The 20,487-nt window shown below is 41.0% G+C and overlaps 2 protein-coding genes across 4 annotated transcripts; one reads left to right on the top strand and one right to left on the bottom strand.

Moving 5' to 3' along the window:
- Nucleotides 1–243: 243 nt before the first annotated feature.
- Nucleotides 244–3,079, bottom strand: si:dkey-29b11.3 (actin-binding Rho-activating protein-like). 3 transcript variants are annotated; one of them, XM_042424983.1, is made up of 3 exons: nt 3,010–3,079; nt 2,487–2,557; nt 244–2,022 (listed from the first exon to the last, which is right to left on the bottom strand). In XM_042424983.1, exon 3 carries the CDS (start codon nt 1,982–1,984, stop codon nt 1,457–1,459), a length of 528 nt encoding a protein of 175 aa, XP_042280917.1. In that variant the 5' UTR covers nt 1,985–2,022; nt 2,487–2,557; nt 3,010–3,079; the 3' UTR covers nt 244–1,456. The 3 variants fall into 3 exon arrangements, with proteins under 3 accessions (XP_042280917.1, XP_042280915.1, XP_042280916.1); XM_042424981.1 differs by having other exon boundaries at nt 2,487–2,732; nt 3,010–3,051; XM_042424982.1 differs by lacking the exon at nt 3,010–3,079 and having other exon boundaries at nt 2,487–3,000.
- Nucleotides 3,076–13,516, top strand: trmt11 (tRNA methyltransferase 11 homolog). Its single transcript, XM_042424980.1, has 13 exons — nt 3,076–3,189; nt 5,241–5,306; nt 5,411–5,484; nt 5,745–5,826; nt 5,953–6,045; nt 6,142–6,276; nt 6,460–6,616; nt 6,743–6,823; nt 6,987–7,151; nt 7,343–7,415; nt 7,608–7,742; nt 10,698–10,818; nt 13,099–13,516. The coding sequence occupies exons 1-13, from the start codon at nt 3,112–3,114 to the stop codon at nt 13,234–13,236; spliced, it is 1,398 nt and encodes a 465-aa protein (XP_042280914.1). The 5' UTR covers nt 3,076–3,111; the 3' UTR covers nt 13,237–13,516.
- Nucleotides 13,517–20,487: the final 6,971 nt, after the last annotated feature.

Below are 20,487 nucleotides of genomic sequence, written 5' to 3'. Positions count from 1 at the left end.
TTACTATATATTAATGGAATGTAAGGATGGGAAATCATACTGTATCTGATGTATAAAAGTGTTTGCACTGTAAGAAATGTTAATTCAGAATAAATAATATATTGCTGCTATGATTTTCTCAGCTATGTGGACTTACCAGTATCATTTTACACACACTCTCTCTCTCAGTCATTAGTTTAACTACACCAGTTGGTGCTTACAGTTAAGAAAGCATCTGCAGTAACATAATAACAGACAGGATGCTGACTCTTCTCTTTCTTTTTTATTCAAGCATAAACATCCATAATATCATCAACAATACTTGTTAATATATGAATCTACTTGTGCTGATGTTTAAGTGGGTCAGTAGTTTACCTTGCCATTACAGAAGCAGCAAATGCTCTCTCTCACACATATGTTAAAGCAGCATTTTTAGTTTATTGTACTCCTATCTCAGTGTCTTTCAGGTACAACCAAGTTCAAACTCTAATGATGTTACCTAAATTACAAAGCACACGTGTAATAAATACATGTGCCGAAACATCCAAGCCACGTCGGATCAAGTTCATCCTATAGCACCATATTGTCTGTCACAGGCAGCCTCATGTTCTCTTTGGCTGTGGTTCAGTCTCGTTTCAGCGGCTCACTTCTCTACTTTCCCTACATTGAAAAGCTGGTAGGGACATATGGAAAAAGGGTTTGCTCAGAAGAGAACAATAGGGTCGTAATAATGTATATACATGAACATTTTTCAAGCAACCAAATCACTCCAGAAAACACTGCAATGGAGGTGGGCAATATTAGATTGAACCCCACCTATGCATGATATCTGCTGTATCCCTGCAGTTCAATTTCAACTTGTGACCACCACTACTATTTTTTGATGAAGTTTAGCATATCTGCCATATTTCATCACTTGAAATATGATTCTATTGATGAAGCTGCATTTTAGTTTCACATGATCTGGCCTATTTAGAGTACTAAATGTGTTTTGAGAACTCACATATCAACATGCTGATGATGGCCAGACCTCTTATTGCTGAGAAATGGTGCTAATTGGAAATTCTCCTGATATGACCCACATTTGTAACAGTATTTTTAATTGTGACTAACCTACTTCACTCCATTTCTTTCTGATATTTTACATTATTTTATCTCCCTCCTGCACTCTGGGCTGTAGATATTTCTTCAATTTGTTTTTAGCATAAAGAAAAAATGCACTTGTACGCCTACTGTACTTTCCTCAGAGCGGAGGTCTAAATTATCTGCCACTGTGGCTTTTACATGCATGAGCAAAATAAAAGCTTATTCTGCTTAACAAAGGTGTCATTAAGTGAGTAAAGCAAAATTAGCGTAGTGTAATCCCCATGCTATCTGTTCACTATAGTGAGCACTGCTGTGCTGTTGCTCAATGCAGGCCTCTGCATGTGCTGCATGCCACATGAATTGAGGGATAAACACTTGTCCAAGTTTCTGGTCACTGCAACAAAGTGATCAGTACATGATCATCCTTCCCCTGCCACAGCATCTCCCCCTCAAAGTCAACCAGCCTCTGCTTTCGCGCTCGGAGAAGAATCCCCACCAGTTTATTAGAGATGGTCACATAATGCTCAAACAGTTTCCCAAATTCTACTGTGATCACTTTCCCATCGCTGCTGCTTCCGGCCCCACCTTTGTCTCTTTGCACTCCGATGTTCCTTATCACCTCGCACAGCTCCTGAACCTCCCTGCTGATGTGTGTGTGAGCATCCTTCCCCCGCTGCTCCGTCATGGAGCCCTGCAGGGGCCTTCCATAGTCATCCTGCCCCTTCTGAGGGACTACTACATTGGGCCTGGTGTCATGACTGAAGGGGTTGTGCTTCTGGTATTCCTGGTGCTCACTGGACCACTTCTGCCAGTTATCCTTCATGCCTTTTACAGAAACGATGCACACCGCAGTGTCGTCGCTGAGCTGAGCAGGAGTGGGAGCAGGAGCAGGAGCAGGGACGTTATTTTCAGTTTCCATGATGGTTTCGCTCTGGCTGTTTGTTCCAATCACTGGCTCTGTTAAGGAAAAGATAACAAAGCTGTAATTGGTAAATTATACCCTCAGAAACCGTTTTGTACTCACTGCATAATAAACCTTTACTGCTTTTGATTTACTTTGTTATTTAAAAACAACTGCCTGAATGATCTGAATAGTTGAGTAGATTTTGAGCTAAATTATTTTTGTCATTATTGTAATGTTGTTATGTATTTGATATGTTCTTGAGATTGAGCTGTATAGATCTCTATATGAATCTGTGGTAAATAATGACTGAGAGTTCAATGATGACCAGCAGTTGTAACCCACAGTCCAAACAACAAACTCTATTGATTAAAACTAAATAAAAGCTATATTATTATTATTCTACAAATGAGTAATTCATCCAAACTACAGTAGAGGAACTGGACATCCTTCTTTGTAAAGTAAGTCTAACCTGTCAGAGATTTGTCAGTAAACAGTTGTCAAACATGATCCAACTTACATGACAACCTCTGGTTCGGTGGTCACTTCACTTGCAGTAATGCTTCATTGTAGCCGAATGAACAAAGTATCCTGTGATACCAAGAACAAATTCAGAATACGGCAACACTGCTGACAGCAACAAGAGTATGGATGCTTTTCTGTCCCGACTGAGACGAAACCAGTCTGATTGACATCTGTCTCGGCCAGTGGGCTGTAAGGGGACAGCCAATCACAGTCAAGAGAAGGTGGACATGACAAGGTGTCTCTGAAGTAAAGCAGATTACAGATAGCAGAGGAGAGAGGAGTTTATCCACACGCAAATACAGAATAGTAATCTATCGATGACAAATAGTTGCTAATACATGACATATTAATTAATACACTAAACAAACTACAAACATCGACAACGTAACCAACGATATTAAAATTCTCAAAATAACAGCCACTTGTGTGAACACTTGTATAAAAAGGGCACATAAAAACCAAAACATTGCACAATTAAATTTCAGGTAATTTACTATATTAAACTGGAAGAGAAATACCTCATTCTTCTGCCATTTATGGTGATTTGTCCCCGCAAGCGGAACTTGTCTCAGTTTCACAGCCCGGTTTCTAGCCGGACGTGTTTTGAATCTGCAACAAACATGGCGACTTCCAAAAATCGATCATGCCTCAAGTATTTATTTCATCTTGCCCAAGATAATCTGGACTTCAGGTTACCGGTAACCTTTCACAGACTGCTCTAAATTCTGTGTAGCTCTTTTTGTGAATGTTAGTGTGATTATTGCGAGGAAACTGATGAACTCTGCATGTTACATCCAAGCTCATGTTGGTGTGCTGTGTTAGCTGAATGCTAAGTCGAGCTGTGGAAAGAAACTGGTTGTCATAACTGTTAGTGTAGTGGTGGTATTTAATGTAGGCTTTGTTTTACTATAATAATCTCATATGAACACATTTCTCTATCGGACTCCCTTCTGTAAATGGTATTTACACCATGATAAACTGGTAGTGCAAAGTAACATTAAAGGACCAGTATGTAGGATTTAGTGGCATCTTGTGGTGAAGTTGTAGATTGCAACCAGAGACTGCAGAAAAATAATGGACGTAACCACCGTGACATCACTCACTGGTTTGTGGACTTGCATTTTGAAGCCTCAAGTTTGGGATTTTGACTGTCGCCATCTTGGATTTTTGGAGCCAGAAGTGATGAGAAATGACAATATTTGACGAGATGGTGGAGCTGACCTTAAGGCTAGCTGCTAGCTTGGTTAGCACGGTGCATGTACAGTCTATGGTTAACTGTGATAATGCTAATCCTAATTTTCACTCGCAAAAAACAGGTTTAAACCATTAACATAAAATATACTTACTGGAAAAACTGAACAGCCGAGTCCTTAGAGGGTATTTTAGTAAAGACCAAATGCTTAACAAGACCCTTTTAGGTGACCAAAATGTTACAATTAACTTTCATTAACTGACAACACACTGAAATAGCGACCTCTGCGGCTACGCCTATGCTCTGTGAATCTGGGGTTATGTTACCTAACCAACGTTATCGCCATGGTAGCGACCTCTCAATCACAATGTAGCCACACTCTAAAGAGCACCCCGCTTTATCATCAAATTTAAATTAAACTGGACCATAATTTCCAAAATGAACATCATGCTGTATTGAAGAAGACTTGAAACTAGCGATTGAGAGCACAAACTAATTTGGAAACTGTTCACTGGTGTAATAAATTAAGTGAGAAGTATGGTTATTTTCTCATAGACAGGAGTCGCCCCCTGCTGGCTGTTGGAGAGAATACAGGTTTAAGGCACTTCTGCATTGACTTCACTTTTCAGACCTGTAACCACCAGCTTGATTGCAACCCACTGACAACCCCTCCCCCTCCCTTCCAAGCATGTAGGAGAACCTAAAGTGGCAGCTAAACTTGTGAAAAACACAAAAGGCCCTTTTAGAGCCAGTGTTTAGTTTGTCTGTTCTGGGCTACTGTAGAAACGTGGAGGTGCAACATGGCGGTCTGTGGAGGTTTGGAGTTTGAAAGACGTGGTTGTATACCAGGCAGGGAGTTGTTCATCTTGTTCTCTGCTGCATTAATTTTGACTATTCTTTCTTTTAGTGCTGCAACTAACGATTATTTTTATTACTGTTGGTTTATCAAATAATTAAGTAGTTGTTTGGTCTGTAAAATAGTGAAAATGAAAGAAAATAAATACTGTAGATAATTTATTAATCCCAAAATTAAAATGTTACAGCAGCCAACAATGGGGTAAAAAAGGTAAAATCAAATATAAATGAAAATTAATAGAACAGAAAGAATTTAATGGTCAGGTGGATATTGCTATGGTAGTAAGGTGCATGATTGTCCATGGATGTCAATATTGAGTGTACTAAATATTGATAAAATGAAAAATGTTAATCATTTTTTCAAAGCCCATGGTGACATCATCATATGTCATTTTTTTCCTGAGTGACAGCCCACAACCCAAAGATATTCAATTCACTATCATAGAAGACTTAAGAAACAAGAAAATATTCACATTTGAGAAGTTGGAATCAGAGAATTGGGACATTTTTTTTTATTAAAAGATGACTCAAAATGATGAATCGATGATCAAAATAATTGGCTTTTAATTTTCTGGCAATTGACTAATCAATTAATCGACAAATCATTGAAGCTCTACTTTCTTTATCTTGCGTCAAGTGTAAAGCACATGTCAGTGAAACCTGTGAAATCTGTATTTGTTGTTTCTGCTCTCATTCTTCCAGGAGATTAAGGCTCTGCTGGCTCTCAGAGGAAAACCCTTCTGTCCTGGGGAGAACTTCAAAGAAAAGGTTTCCAATCCTAACATAAGTTGTACCTGTATATCAGAAAGTGTCTGTCATTTAGATTTCTTTTTCCCACAGTCACATCCCTTCTCATCACTTTTTCTCCCTAGTCTCCTTTCTGGTGTCTGGATGGTTTGTCTGAAGAGGATGTCCGTGGCATCATGGCCAGATCTGTTTGTGCAAAGTAAGTGTTTTAACTTTGTGGGAAGGAAAGCGATGACTCAGGATGAACTTATATCTCCTTTTATATGCTGATCATGCTGCACAAATTGCATTTTGGGATATAAACACCCTCACAGTCTTGTCCTGATTTATGAGCTCTTGTGAATGTTCAAACTGTACACACTTAAATTCCATTGATCATCCAATATGGGGCCTTGTCAGTATTTTCTGTATTACAGTGGCTGTGATGTAGGTGTTGTTCATGCTGCATTATTCTTCCAGGTCTGCTTTTGAACTATGGGGCCACGGACAAACACACAGCGAGCTCAGAACATCCCTCTTGAACTACCCATCAGAGAACATGGTTGGTGATACTGCCATCATATTGAACAGACGAGTCTTTACTATTTTACTCAAACTCACTGATATATCACATGAAAACTATTGTGTTTACTTTCTGCTCACGCTCTTTCTCCACATTCCCTCACAGACACCGTTCATGCACAAAGATTCAACATACAGAATCAATGTGTACACCTTCAACAAAACTCTGGAGTTTGCGGACAGAATCAAAAAAATTGATGTGAGTATAAAGATATGTTTGTGTTCACTGTACTTCCATCTTTTTTATTTGCCTGTGTATATGTTGAAAATATCATGTTGCGTGTTTTATCACCAGGCTATGGAGTATCTTCCGTTTGAGGGCACAGTGAGCCTTAAGAGCCCTCAGCACATCTTCTGTCTGCTGGAAGATTATGGCACTGACCCCAACAACATCCCAGAGCATCCAGATTACATCTATTTTGGCCGATGGGTGAGAGACGTTTGACTGCAAATGAGAGTACAATGTTTATATATAGTATAATGGTAATAAAAAATCCCCCAGAGTAATAAATTCATTTAAGAGATGTTTCTTTTACAGCGGAGAAACGTTCTTTAATTTGTGAAAACCTTCTGTAACAACACTTTTCATCTGTGTACACTGATCCTGCACCAGGTGGCAGATGGACAGCGTGAACTGATTCGCTCCCACAGTGTGAAGAACAGACACTTCATAGGAAACACCAGTATGGATGCAGGCCTTTCATTCATCATGGCCAACCACGCTAGAGTCAAAGAGAACGACGTCGTCTTTGACCCGTTTGTCGGCACCGGTGAGTTAAGTCTAACTCTCTCTCATTCTCACACACAAACACACACACTCACACAGGCGGACACACACTCGGGTAAAAGTACATCAGGAGATGCTTTTAAGTAGTTTGTCTATTGATCTGTTTTAGGGAGCCTGTTGGTTGCGTGTTCTCATTTTGGAGCCTATGTCTGTGGAACAGATATTGATTACAACACTATTCACGGCAAAGGTACGTTTTGTCTACACGGCTCTTCATCTGTAATCTCTTAATATTTTATATGGCTTTATTTCACTGCTTAAATTGCATTTTAATTCAAGCTTGCAAATATTCCTCCAGGTCATTTCAGGGACAGGACAGTTAAAGTGTCCTAAAAGTAACCTTTTTCTTCCAGGTAGGTCAAGCCGTAAAAACCAGAAGTGGCGAGGACCTGATGAGAACATCAGAGCCAACCTGCGGCAGTATGGAACAGAGAAGATGTACTTGGATGTGATGGTGTCTGATGCATCCAAGCCTGTGTGGAGGGACACTGCTCTGTTTGATGCCATCATCACTGATCGTAAGCCCTGAGTTCATTCTTAGTCAGACCACTGCTGAGTATGAAAATATGTGATTCATGCTGAAAGTCTCGGTGTAATCCTACTGTTTATTGTCTTTTAAGATGGGGGTCTCTTGAGTTCCTCTCATAACAGGTTAAACTCTGTCTTTTTTTTCTTGTTTGTGATTCCTGCGTGGCCCTTTTGATGTCAGCCCCATATGGTATCCGTGAGTCCACAAGGAGAACAGGCTCCCACAAAGACAATAATAAAACCCCTGATGGCATGTAAGGTCACATGATACTCTACCAACACCTACACCAACACTTTAGACCTTTCATAGGCCATGATTTTACTTCAAAAAGGTTTATTCTCAGTAACGCTTCCCTATTGAATGCAGCAGGTGAATGCAAGAAAAACTGGATCAATTAAAATCTTTAAACATGTCTAAACCTGTTCAATTGTATTCTTCTGTCCAGCTATGCAGAGTCTCATGTCCCTGTCTCACAGTCGTACCACCTGAGCGACATCTTCACAGACCTGTTGAACTTCTCTGCCCATCACCTGTCCATAGGTGGGAGGCTGGTCTACTGGCTGCCCATCTACAGGCCAGAGTGAGTATACAGACTTATGGTATCACCAGTCAAAAACATGAAGTGCTTCAGAATAATGCACTCATCATTTTCTGTAGTTTCCTTCTGGACTGTTTAAATTTGCTTGCTTCAAGAGAAAATGTAGCCTCTCACAGTAATCATCCAGGCCTATTAAAGCAAATTGATTTCACCATCATTTGAACAGTCAAAGTGGGCCTGTGTCAAAGTATTGATTTATATGATATGATTTGATATTGATACTAGATTTAAAGGGGACTTAATGTTTACAGGCCATAGAAATGGTGCTTTTTCTCCAAATCATAATGTATCAATAGGGGGCAGGCTTATACCAAGAACCAAAACTGCAAACTTGTTGCGAACATATCCCATAAAATGTATCTATTGTTGGCCTAATTAATTCCATAAATAATCAAACAACATGAAGCAAACAAGGATCTTAATGAAAAAATGTTTAAATGTTCAAAAAATCTAATTACTGCTACTGTAATTAATTGGCTATGTAAAACTGTTAGAGGAAATGTAAACATGACACAAACAGTAGTGAATAACTGTTAATGACCAGTCTTGACTAATTAGTGGGTTGCTACATGCTTTATGGACTCCTGGTGTGTATTAGCAGCTCTTTCAGTTTGAGTCCATTCGACTGGCACACAGAGAACGTTCCGCCACACTTTCCCACTTCTGTTTTCTACCTTCCGGGGTTTCCCTTTAGCTCCCTCCCATTCCCGCTCCTATAAAAGACTGTCCAGCGTTTGTAACCACCTGTGTGAATGACACAGGTTTATACAGAATAGTATACAGGTGTGTTGAGGTTTTCCTGCTCACAGTAAACCACAACTGACAGTGGTGAGCTCCTTTTATAATCTGGCCCTATAAGTCAGAAGCTCTGAAACAGAGTTGTGCATTGTTAAATGTTCTGTGCATTAGCAGAAACTGAAGTGCTGACTGGAAGTGCAGGTGTTTGACTGTAAAGGTGTGAACCACAACACACAGTAGCAGCAATGGACGGTTGGGGAAGAAAACCCCTGCAGGGCTTGGACTCCTTCTGGTCACTGATTATAAGACCAAGAAAGAGATGAGATAATCATGAATCCTCTGAGTTCTAGTGTGAGTGTATGTGTGTATGAGAGAGAAAGAGCACATGCACAAACCTGTGGACCTTTGTTTATGTCCCCTGTGCGTTTGTGTGCGTATGCATGAATGTGTGTGGTCTTGTGTATGAGCACATGCATACATGTGTGTCATCATGTTCACACATTTGTCTTTGCTACTCATCTACCGATGCTTGACTCTGTGCCTGTCAGAGCACCGTGCCAAAATAAACGTCTGAGGCCAGGCAAGTCAGAGACGTGAACTATCTGTCTCTGTGGTCTACATGCTGACCTGTGTGTGTGTGTGTGTGTGTGTGTGTGTGTTTTTGTGCACAATCGCATGTGCGTTTTTGAATGTGTGTGTCCGTGTGTGTGTGTAAGCCCAGACGTAGCCTGTCTCCTGGGCCTAATCTGGGGCTCTACAGGGGAGATATCGGGTTTCTGTCACCCCCACATATGTGTGTATCTGCGGCCATGGCTGTGATAGAAACAGTGGGGATTGTGTGCGTCTGCCTGTTTCATGAGAACGGGGAGGCTATGTGTGTGTGTGTGTGTGTGTGTGTGTGTGATGACAGGTGACACAAAGTCCTGTCAGCAAGGGACGGCGTCTAGACCAGGTCAGACCCCTTGAACTCTCTTCCCTTTCTCCTCTAAAAAAAAAAAAAAATAAATGAAGAAAAAGAATCAAGACAGATGACTGAATATCAGTCATCACAGCATTAAAGTGACCTAATTACAACATAAACAAGTGAAGCAAAGAAATGAAGTGGCTGTATTGTCCGAAGTAAGGCGATACTTGTGTCATTGATAGAGTATGAATGAGCCATGTTTTCTTTCCAAGTTTCTGGACGTTTTGGCAAATCTCTCATTTAGTGGCACTTTTACTGCGGGTCACGGTCTGAAATTAAGAGTGTACATATATTAGGCTGAGGTTTTAATATTATGGGACAGATAAAATAATTTATTTTGTCTTTTATGCATTTTAAATAGCTTTTTTGTTTAAATGAATGTATTGAAATGTATAATCTTGTGTCCTAGTGTGATAATCGCCAAGCTGTTTTACGAAGTGTCATATGAAATAATGAGATTTCTAAAACAATAGTTCTTAGTTCCTAGCTAAACAAAACAAAAATGTAAACTCATCCTCATGGTTAAAAAGAAAAATATAGTTTCAACTAGAGTGATACAGAAAGAGCTTGTGAGAAGTAGAGTTTTGTGTGAAAGTACCCTTTACGAAGACGAAATGGAAAAAGAAGCTCCGAAGGCGGAGGACATCCCCTGTCTCCGCTTAGAAGTTTACACCAGCTCAACAGGTCCGGTTCTCCTCTAACTCTCCACCTGATTGGCAGGAGGGAATTATCGCCTGGCTGCATCGCCGCTAGTCACCGTGACGACCAAACATCCCGTGGCTGCAGAGGCCCACATGCAGCCATGGCAACGGGGCAGACAAACAGTGACGTGCAAATCTGGCTTTGACTTGGGACTGTTGCTACTGTGATGGTGGTTAGGAGAAAGTGCCACTGACACAAATATGCAAACACATACTGTACATCATCTGCTGTTAATAGGCCCTAACCTGGCCTGGCTGGCGATGACAGAGTCTGCAGTCGACCTGTCAGGTCAGAGTCACTTTTTCCACCTTCATCTTTGTGCAAAATGAGCTACCTCCAGACATGGTTACACTACATTGATCGAATAGTGTTTGATTGGTGAAAGAGAAACAGAAAGAAGCATTGATGGAGTGAGCAGTACAGAGAGTTAGGATGACAGCCTCGTCCAGATGAATTATTGTCTACCTGGCTTTTTGTCTCTTTCTGCTCTTTCCGTTTAGAGACTGATTAATTACTATGCATGTCCTTCCCAGGTACTGTGAGGAGATGGTTCCCCTTCATCCATGTCTCCGGCTCATCAGCAACTGTGAACAGACTCTCTCCAGCCACACGTCACGACGCCTGATCACTATGGAGAAGATCAAGGAGCCAGAGGTGTGTGCTGAAGTCTGAGTGTGTTTGAATTAGATCTGAAACAAAGTTTAGGAACAGAAAATTAATTGGCAACTATCGATTCATCATTTCAGTCAGTTTCTCCCATGTGAGGACTTTTCTTTGTCATATGTTAGTAAATAGAATATTTTTGAACAGGCTTGGTTTTGGAATGTTGCTCAGATAAAACAAGCAATTTGGGAAATTATAATAAACATTTTCATTATTTTCAGACATTTTATACACAAAATGATTGAGAAAATAATCAGCAGGTTAAACCATAATAAAAAAAAAGTTTGAGGCCGCAAAGGTTTGAGCATGTGTGGAAATGCATTTGCATGCATACTTGATTTTTGTCATGTGCCTCATTAACAAACGCTGCATTTCCTAATTTCTTTTAACAAAACATTTACTCAGATTGTTGTATGGTTAATGTGCAGAGAAAAAAGTTATTTTATGAGATTTAAACCATTCATTTTTCTTCTGATGTGTGTCTGACTGTTCAGTTTACCATATAATCAAATTTTATTTGTCCTTTGATTGGAAGCATGATTTCCTAAATATATTGTTTTCAGTTACAGTATGTATTGTGGTTACATTGTTCTAGATGACATGAACGTGTCTGCACAGTATCAACCTGAAGTTTGTTTACTATTTTTATATGTGTGAGCATGACCAGCAACACAGATATGAGTTTATGTAAAATGAGAGCATGTGTTTGCATGTTCTTTCATGTTTTTTTATGTGTAGTTCATAGACTTATAAAAGTGTATATGTAACCACATAAGTATATGTCATGTCCGTGTATGTAGGGTGTGTGTATGTGTGTGTTTTTTTATATGTCATCCCAGTGGAAGTGATGGTGTCTCTCTGTCTGTCTGGGGTAAATCCTCACCATCTGGCTGTGATTGGCTCATTTCTTTTATACTGGAACCCTAAATGGCTTAATCACACATCGTATGAAAACAATCCATCTTTGGATCTGACATCCATTCCACTTCAAAACCGCAAATTGCTCCCATAAAGGGCCCTGTATGACACGCACAAGCAAACACACAGTTGTTTGATCTTATCTGACTGGTATCTATCTCAGGTCGCAGAGTTTTTCCTTTCCAAATAGGCCTCAATCCGCCCCTACCTCCACTCGTTCACCAGGGTTCACAGCTTGGTGTGTGTATATGACTGCTTGTGTGCTTATGATACATGTGCTTGTGTCTACACCATTTCGGTGTTTTGATGATAAAGGGGCCGGTCTAATTGCTGTAAACGTTTCCTGTTAAACTAGTATACCTCTCTCATTTATAGGGTGTGACATAATGTACTTGGTGGCCATAAACTACTTGTTATTTGCCTCATTTAACACTAAATGTACATAACCCTCCATCTGTATGGTTGTTGGCAAAGGTCGAGTGGTTATTTCCACTGTTCTCAGTTGTTTGTAGTTTTGTCTCTTCATCCTTATTAATTGTAAGGTCATGGTCAGGTTGTCAGCCTTGTTACCCGGAGTTTTCCCTCCGAGTGGAAACTGTTTCCAGGTTGCTTGGCAGCATCAGCAAGCAAAAGAGAGGTGTTGCTGACAAATTACAGGCCCCAGCATTGGAGTCATCACTTTCGACTCAGCTCACCTCATTATTCCTCTTCCCAGCATCTCTCTTCCTCCCTTTCATCCCTCAACTGACCAGCGACTACCTTACAGCCAAGACAAACTGTTTAACTGTAGAGATTCATAACAGTTCATATACATTGCTAAAATACAAGAGCACAGTCCTGTTCCTACATGCAAACATGGAAAAAGTATGCAAACCTTGTGATACCAGTTTGGGCTGACCTGCTGTGGATGTTGCTTCACTGACTGGAAATGGGAGATAAAAAGAGCTGTTTCCATTTTTACATCTAATTGACCTTTATATTAATGTAGTAATATCAATTTTTTAGTGTCAACACCTAGCATAACTTGCAGCTCCCTTTTATGTAGGTTTATTTGTATTTATTTGTATTTTTTCATTACTTTCTTTGCTGTAAACAAAGTGTAAATTTGAATAACAAGGTGTGTCAGGATAAAGTCTTAATTTTTTACCATTTAAACAGTGGAGGGACAAAAATGCATGTATTCTAGTTTGAATATATTAGCAAAGCAACCAGCTGTAAAGTATAATGTCGCTAAATGCTGAATGAAATTGTTTCTTTTTGTTTTAACTCATTGGGGAAACACTTAATCATGTTAAACAGTTAATCATGTTAAACATGTTTAGCAATGTAACCTCTAAATTTGTCTCTCCGCAGGAGTCAGACAGCCTGGCTCATCTAGCAGACTCACGCTTCAGCCCCTACCAGGGACACAACGCCTTCAGAGAGAAGTATTTCAGTGGACAAAATAAGAGGATTGGCAAAGACAACAAATCTGATGTCAATGGAGAGTGAACGAATCAATGCCCTAAGATGAAGATCAGTGGATGTCTCCTGAAAGCCTCAATAAAATAGAGAAAACATATGACCGGCCAGACCATGTCCGGACATGGTCAGTGGACTCAAAAGGAACTGATAGTTAATTTTTTAAAAATCTTTAACACAATTTTAAGTGTCATTTTTTTATGCCTGTTGCCATTGTTTTGCAAATAAATGTGTAAGATGCTAGTGCCTTCTCCTGAGTGGTGACCATTAAACCTGTCTGAAGTCACAGAATTGACTACCTGCATGTTAAGTGTAGCGCTTGTTTATATTTCATAAAAGCACTTTTACATGTGCTCATGCTCCCCCCAAACTTGGTTCAAGATATAAAAATTCTGCTTTGAATAATTTGCATCTGATGTTTTTCCTTTCTTTTTTCTTAAAATTACATCTAGTCCTTCCCCCTCATTGAAAAATCCAGAATCAATAATAATGCTAGCTAAATGTGCTAGCTTTTGTATAGCAATTGGACACTAAGTGCGTCCTATTTCACTAAAAAGTCTATTTTCAGTGTATGTGCTTTGCAGGCTTCAAGTTTCCACATCACACTTGGTCATGATTGGCTCCAAACTAGTTGTGATGTCACAAAACAAGCTTGTAGGTACACGTCTTAAACCCAGATTTAAGGTGAGCACAGAGAAAGTTCCCCCCTTCAGCACATAAATAACTTCTAATGTCAAACTCTGCACAAACATCATTCTGCACAGTGAAGCTCAAACATCCAACCGAAGGAAAAATAAGCAAAAAAAAATTTTGAGAGGAGGGTGGCTTGAAAAATTTACACTCCCTCCTATTTACTAAAAGATAATAGCAATACAACAGTGCCTTTCATGTACTTCGTGTAACTAAAGGCTTTATTGTACAGGCTGACATCTGTATTTATTGATTTAATTGATAGGAGGATACTATTCAGCTTCAGTGTTTAAACACTCTGTGGTCTAAGACTACATTTAGAGCTATGGCGGTCCTGCTTTATTCAGACAAAGGGAGCATGTTTAGGCGAGAGAGGCCTCCCTGCGCAGGCAAGGGCCCAGATGCCAGGGCGTCCCCACCTTGCCACACACCACTACAGTTAGTCAGCAGCTTTTGTTGTTTTCCAACCACAGTTTACATGCAGCCTGACTCATTTTTCATCTCCTGAGAGCGACGCAGCAGGCCTTTATGTACATTACCCCATCGCTCTGTTTATCAGTTGGGCCTCTGCCTTTCCACCACACTTCCCCGTTCGCTCAGCTTCCCAGGAAGAGAGTTTCAGGCACCATCACATGATACCCGGCTCACCATCGTTTGTGGTGCGTGTTGTTTACAGTTCCCACAGTGGCCTTTTGTTGTCTATCATCATCAAGGAAAATCAAATGATTGCACAAGACAGTTAGAGACTCTGCCTTTCTTTACTTATCACTTCAGTCGTTTCTGTCTCAGCATTTTTTCACTCGTCACATGTAAATGAGTAACATATTTGCCACAACAGAAGACCCCTCTACGTTGAAGTTGGTAGTTTTAATACAGCCACTGTCTATTTCTGTTTGAGGAGCACTGTGTGTGTGTGTGCGTGTGTGTGCGTGTGTGTGTTTGTGCTGCCACAATACAGTGATAAAACGTGTTCTTGAGAGCCCTCAGTCTCCAATAATGCAGACTATAATTAGGAGGGGGGTGGGGTAGAGGGGGTTCCTCTCTACACCACGTAATGCTGTCCAGACGTTGAGGAAATTCTGTTTGTATGTTTGTGTGTGTGTGGGAGATCTGGTTTTATTTTATGCTGGATTGTAACTGCAGCAGAGTAGTTTCCAGGTGTAATTCAGTGACAATAAAATGATTTGAGACCTAACCTGTAAATAATAATCATATCTCAATCGGTTAGGTTACGTAATAATTTCATCACTACCAGATTAGGTCCTTTACGTCATTCTCTGTTCATTACTTTTGCTTTTCTCGGATTCCCTGCTTCTTTCATTTCCCGTGTGTAAAAATGTGTTTATATTTTTTCAGTTTAATCAGTGTTCTCAATAAGAATGGAGGCTCTGTTCCTCCTCCATTTTCCCTTTCTCCCAAATCCTTCATTGCTCTCCACCTCACCTCCACCAGTTCTCCCAGCCTCCTCTTCACCTCCTCACCCGCTTCACCTCTGCCCTTTCCTCCTTTCTCCTCTGTCATCCTCAGGCCTCTCCTTTTCTCAAAGGGGAACTCCCTTTAGGAGTAGACGGCCCGCTGTCTTGGAACGATGGCTTCTGATTAAACTCCCCTCTGTCTGAAAGTGACCTTCACACTGCTGAATCAGCTGTTACACCGGGTGGCTTAGGGCACACACATATACATACATATAACCTAAATCTAATTTAAGCTTAAACTAAAACACCTTAAAGGATCAGTCAAAATGTCTGCAATTTGTGTAAATCGGCTCTGAAGATCTCAAACTGTTGTTTTTGATTGAAGCACAAGAACACACACACACACACAGTAGTGTTTACATCGCTTCAATGGAGATTACGTTAATTTCCCTAACCCTAACCACTACATACCTTACCCTAACCCTTACCGTCAGGGCTTGCAATTAATTTTCCTGATCACCAGCCAACTGGATTTTAAAGTTACCAGCCAATCAGAATTTCCACCAGCCAAAATCTTTTTCTTGAAATAAACCAGATTATGTAGATCCGGCAATCCTGACAGTACATTATATTTTTTTGTGGATCAAATACAAGCCACTCACGACTGATCGCCATTTGGTATCACATGTCCTAATTTTCTTATGTTCCTCTCCTTCATTTTAATTTTTATCCTCAGCCTTCCTCTTCTGCTCATTTGGGTTTTTTGCCCCAGTCATAAATCTCCACACTATTAGCTAATACTTGTGGTCTCGCACAGTCAATTCTACCACATGCTATATCCAAGCCAATGGTTGTATCACAAGCAAGGGGTAGTTCCGGGTCTGAAATGTGAAGCCAATGCAGAAATGCCTTAAACCTGCATTCTCTCTAATGGCCAGCAGGGGGCGACTCCACTGGCTCCAAAAAGAAGTTCGATTGTACGGAAGTTTATGAGAAAATGACCCTACTTCTCACTTGTTTATTACCCCAGTAAACACTTTCCTGGCGTAACCATGGTGTAACCCCAGATTCACAGAGTATAGGCGTAGCTGTAACCATCATTATTTCAGTATTTTCAGTTCATTAAAGTTAATTGTAAAATTTTAGTGGCCTAAAAAGTCTTGTTCAGTGTTTGGTTGTACTAAAAGACCTTCTAAGGAGCCAGATGTTCAGTTTTTCTGGAAAGTATGTTTTGTTTTAATGGTCTTAAGCCCATTTTTTGATAGCAAAAATTAGCATTAACATTATTACAGTTAACCATAGGCTGTAAATGCACCGTGCTAACCAAGCATTAGAGTCAGCTCCACCCTCTTGTCCAAATATGGTCACTTCTCATCACTTCTGGCCAAGATGGTGACAGTCAAAATCCGAAACTTGAAGCTTTAAAACGCGAGTCCATAAACCAATGGGTGACATCATGCTGGCTACGTCCATTATTTTTATACAGTCTGTGAACATGACATAGTGTTCATAGGAAATGTACGATTAGGACTTGAAGGACTGTTTCTGCAGCGTGTTTTAAACATATATGAATATTTAGAGCTTGATTCATCACAAGCCAAATTGGCTAGTAACTTTACAATGTTACCCACCACAGTTAATTTTTACCCACATTTGGTGGGTTGGCGTGTGTTGATTTCAAGCCCTGTTTACCCTAACCTGCCCTTAGCCTTACGCCAAGTCTTCACCCTAAAATTTATGATTTACTTTGTGGGGACTTTTTGTCCCCATTAAGGAGGCGAGTCCCCCAAAGTCCCCCAAAAACATGAACAATACTTGGAAAACATGGCACACACACACACAAAGACAGGACAAGTGGAGAATCACTCTCATGTCTGTACTGTTAAAGCTAGAGCCAACCACCCGTTAGCTTAGCATAAAGACTGGAAACAGGAGGAAACTGCTAGCTTGGCTCTGTCCAAAGCTCACTAATTAACAAGTTATACCTTGTTTATTTAATCTGTACCACAGTATAAAAACAACATTTTGTGGTTTTACTCGGGGTTATGGTCAGAGCTATTTCTTCCTGTAGTCCTGTCGCCACCGTAGGTCACTGCGCCTGGCCAAGAAATAGTCAGGCACATGACCCAAACCACAACATGTTCTTACACTTTGGTTTTGTATGTATTAAATAAACAAGATATATTCATTTTTGAGCTTTAGAGGTACCAGTAAATGGATTTTGTTACTTTTGGACAGAGTTAGGCTAGCTGTTTCCCCCTTCTTTCAGGTTTTAGACTAAGCTAAGCTTACTGCTGGCTGTATCTTCATATTTACCATGAGAGTGGTATCAATCTACTCATCTAACTCTTGGAGAGAAAGTAAATAAACAAATACTTTCACCACCAGAAGAAGAAAGCAACATGTGCACAACACACACTCTCTTCAAATCTTTAGGGAGGATCCCTGCAGACAGAGAGAAAGGTATATCCATCATGTCATTATCAGTCTTGGTTAGATGATGACGGATAGATGCTCCACACATCTGTTAGCCACTGATGGATAGCAAGTTGTAACACTAGCTAACACATTGATCTCTCTTCATAGAAGCATGTGGGCCGTATGATGGAATTTTTAAGAGTGCAGGGGGACTGCATGTGAAAAGGTACATGTATTCCATTTGTGCAGGGTGGTAAGTGTGTGAAGGCAAGAGAGAGAAACTTCATAGCGCACAGCTGGTATTCAGGAGTGTTTGAGCTTCACACACACACACACACACGAGCGACTGAACACATGTGGCACAGGTGCACTGCACCTGTCCGTAGCCAGGGGAGTTTGGACACCTGCAAGTCATCCACCCCTTCTCGCCTTGCCTCCCCCGCCCTCAGGTCACCCCGATGCCCTCATCAACCCCAGGAAGCCGTCTGCAGCTCCTCAGTGGTTGATTGAGGTAAGGTGAGAGCTGTTATCTCAATGTCTGGGAGGAGAAGTGTGGCAGAGGAAGAGCCATTATAGTGCTACAAATCACCACAAGAGTCCTATCTCACACAGCTGTGTGAAACTCAAACCATGCTCAGAATAAAGCAGGAGAGGAATTGTAAAAGTGAGAAGAAAGGTTAGACAAGGGGTGAAGAGCTAGGCAAGAGCATAGAGTACCTTGAGATTATACTGTTCTTCGATTATTTTAGCAGAAACTTCAGTGCATCATGTTCCAGCACTATTGAATTCAGTGCCACTAGATGACAGACTTGAGCAGAGAAAATGTTCAAAGTATCCCCTGAAGTGATAACCAGAGTTTCCGTCTGTGCTGTATGTACTGTACTCCAGCCTACAGACTGTTTGCCATACAATCAATGCTGTGCAGCTTGTAAACAAACAGTTCAGGGGCTAAGCTTTTGAAGTGATAGAGCTGTGGTTGAGAAAGTGCAGAGCAGCTCTGAACACACAACATCCTTTTTAAGATACTCGCCTGGAAGTGGTGAGGGTTGTTGGCCCAGGAAGGAAAAGGGGTGACTGAACGACTTGTCACACAACTTCCTCATCCTTCTTTCACCTATTCACGGCCCATTCTCAATGACCATTTTTGACTGTTATATCACCATGCTGGGTTTTATTCCAGGGTAAAGCTCTGCTACAACCACTCAGGCTTTACTTAAAATAAACCACCAGATATCTGACTTTGTGGTTTTATGCGGCTCCTTATTTTCCTGTTATTTTCTAGCATGCGAACCTAAACTCCTCCACATCCATTGTTGTTTTTGTAAAATGACATGTTTGTCTGTGTGTGTGTTGTGTGTGTGCATGTATTTGTGTTTATGGGGTCATCACACTTAATATGACCGGAAAGAAGGAAAAAAAAAAAGTGTTTGTAGCAGAGAGCCAAGAGCCAAAGACAAACAGTCAATGGGTGTATTTGGACGTGTGCATATGTGCTTCATTTTGTGTTTACAATGTTTGTGTGTATATGTGGGTTCCTGCGGTTGTCAGCGCTGTTCTTCATTAATGACAAGAAACCGCTGGATGGCTCCCTCACGCCCTTTTTTAATGACTCTTAACTGCCAAGTGGGTACACACACATATACACACACACACAGACATAGACACAGACACACACACACACACATATGCACACACATGCACACACAGCCAAGATGGCAAACACGGTGGCTGTGACACATTTCCTCTTCCACTCTTGCAAGGATCATAAAGCACTAAATGCCTCCATAATATAAGACACCAGTGAGGACGCAGTCATTATGAGAGCATTTTTCATTCATTCATAACAACCTGGACAGGTCACCGGTCTGCACAGAGGCACACCCTCACGCTGACATTCACACTAATGAGCAAATTTGAGTCTCCAGTCTCACCAGACTTGCATGTATTTGCAAAGTGGGAGGAAACTGGAGCTGCCAAAGGAAATACTGTGAACACAGGAGGAGGAACACCACAGAAAGGAAATATCTGTATATTTTCTGTGCTTTATGTGATATATTTGTGGCCGTTTTAAAAATGACTTTAATGAACTTCATGGCAAGCACCTCTTTCTAGAAACTCCCTTCTCCGTTATATCATCCACACTTTCTATGCAAAAGCACTGGCAGATGCCCATTCCGCCATTTATTTTAATCCTGAAGCTCCTTCTTTATCTCTTCCACCTCTACCCCACATTGCATGGTCTCTGCATCCCTCTCCCAGAGAAATTACATCTTTCAGGATGAGCTGCTCTGCCTCTCAGCAGTGAAGAGTGCTGGTGTGTGCAGGGTTTGAATTTCAGCGATGCACCTCAGTGCCTCTTGGGAGGGTCTGATTGAGGTGTAGGGGTACTGTGTGTGCGTGCACTAAAGGCGTTTGTGTGTCTGTATGAGCATCCCTTGCTGCACAGATATGTACTTTGCCGATTTGTTGGCCATCACACCGACCGGCTCTCACGGCTGTTTAGCTGAGTGGAATGTGTTATCCATGGGGGTGTGCGTTAGTCAGGGCCAGGATACACGCATGACGCTCAAATGTTTTCTCCTCCCAGACACCATGGAGGCTATCACCCCTATCTCTGCAGGGTGGAACTGTGAGGTGCCTCCTGGCTACCAACACACTCACACCTGTCCTTTCTGTACAGGTGAGCCTGCTGAGGACTGGCTGAGCCCAGCTCACCTGCATGCTTGCCTGCGTCTGGCTGTGTTTCTCTGTGTGTCAG

Source organism: Thunnus maccoyii, chromosome 10, assembly GCF_910596095.1.
Source record: "Thunnus maccoyii chromosome 10, fThuMac1.1, whole genome shotgun sequence".
Classification (NCBI taxonomy): domain Eukaryota; kingdom Metazoa; phylum Chordata; class Actinopteri; order Scombriformes; family Scombridae; genus Thunnus; species Thunnus maccoyii.
The sequence above is the reverse complement of the archived record's forward strand: the minus strand, read 5'-3'. Positions and strand labels throughout refer to the sequence as shown.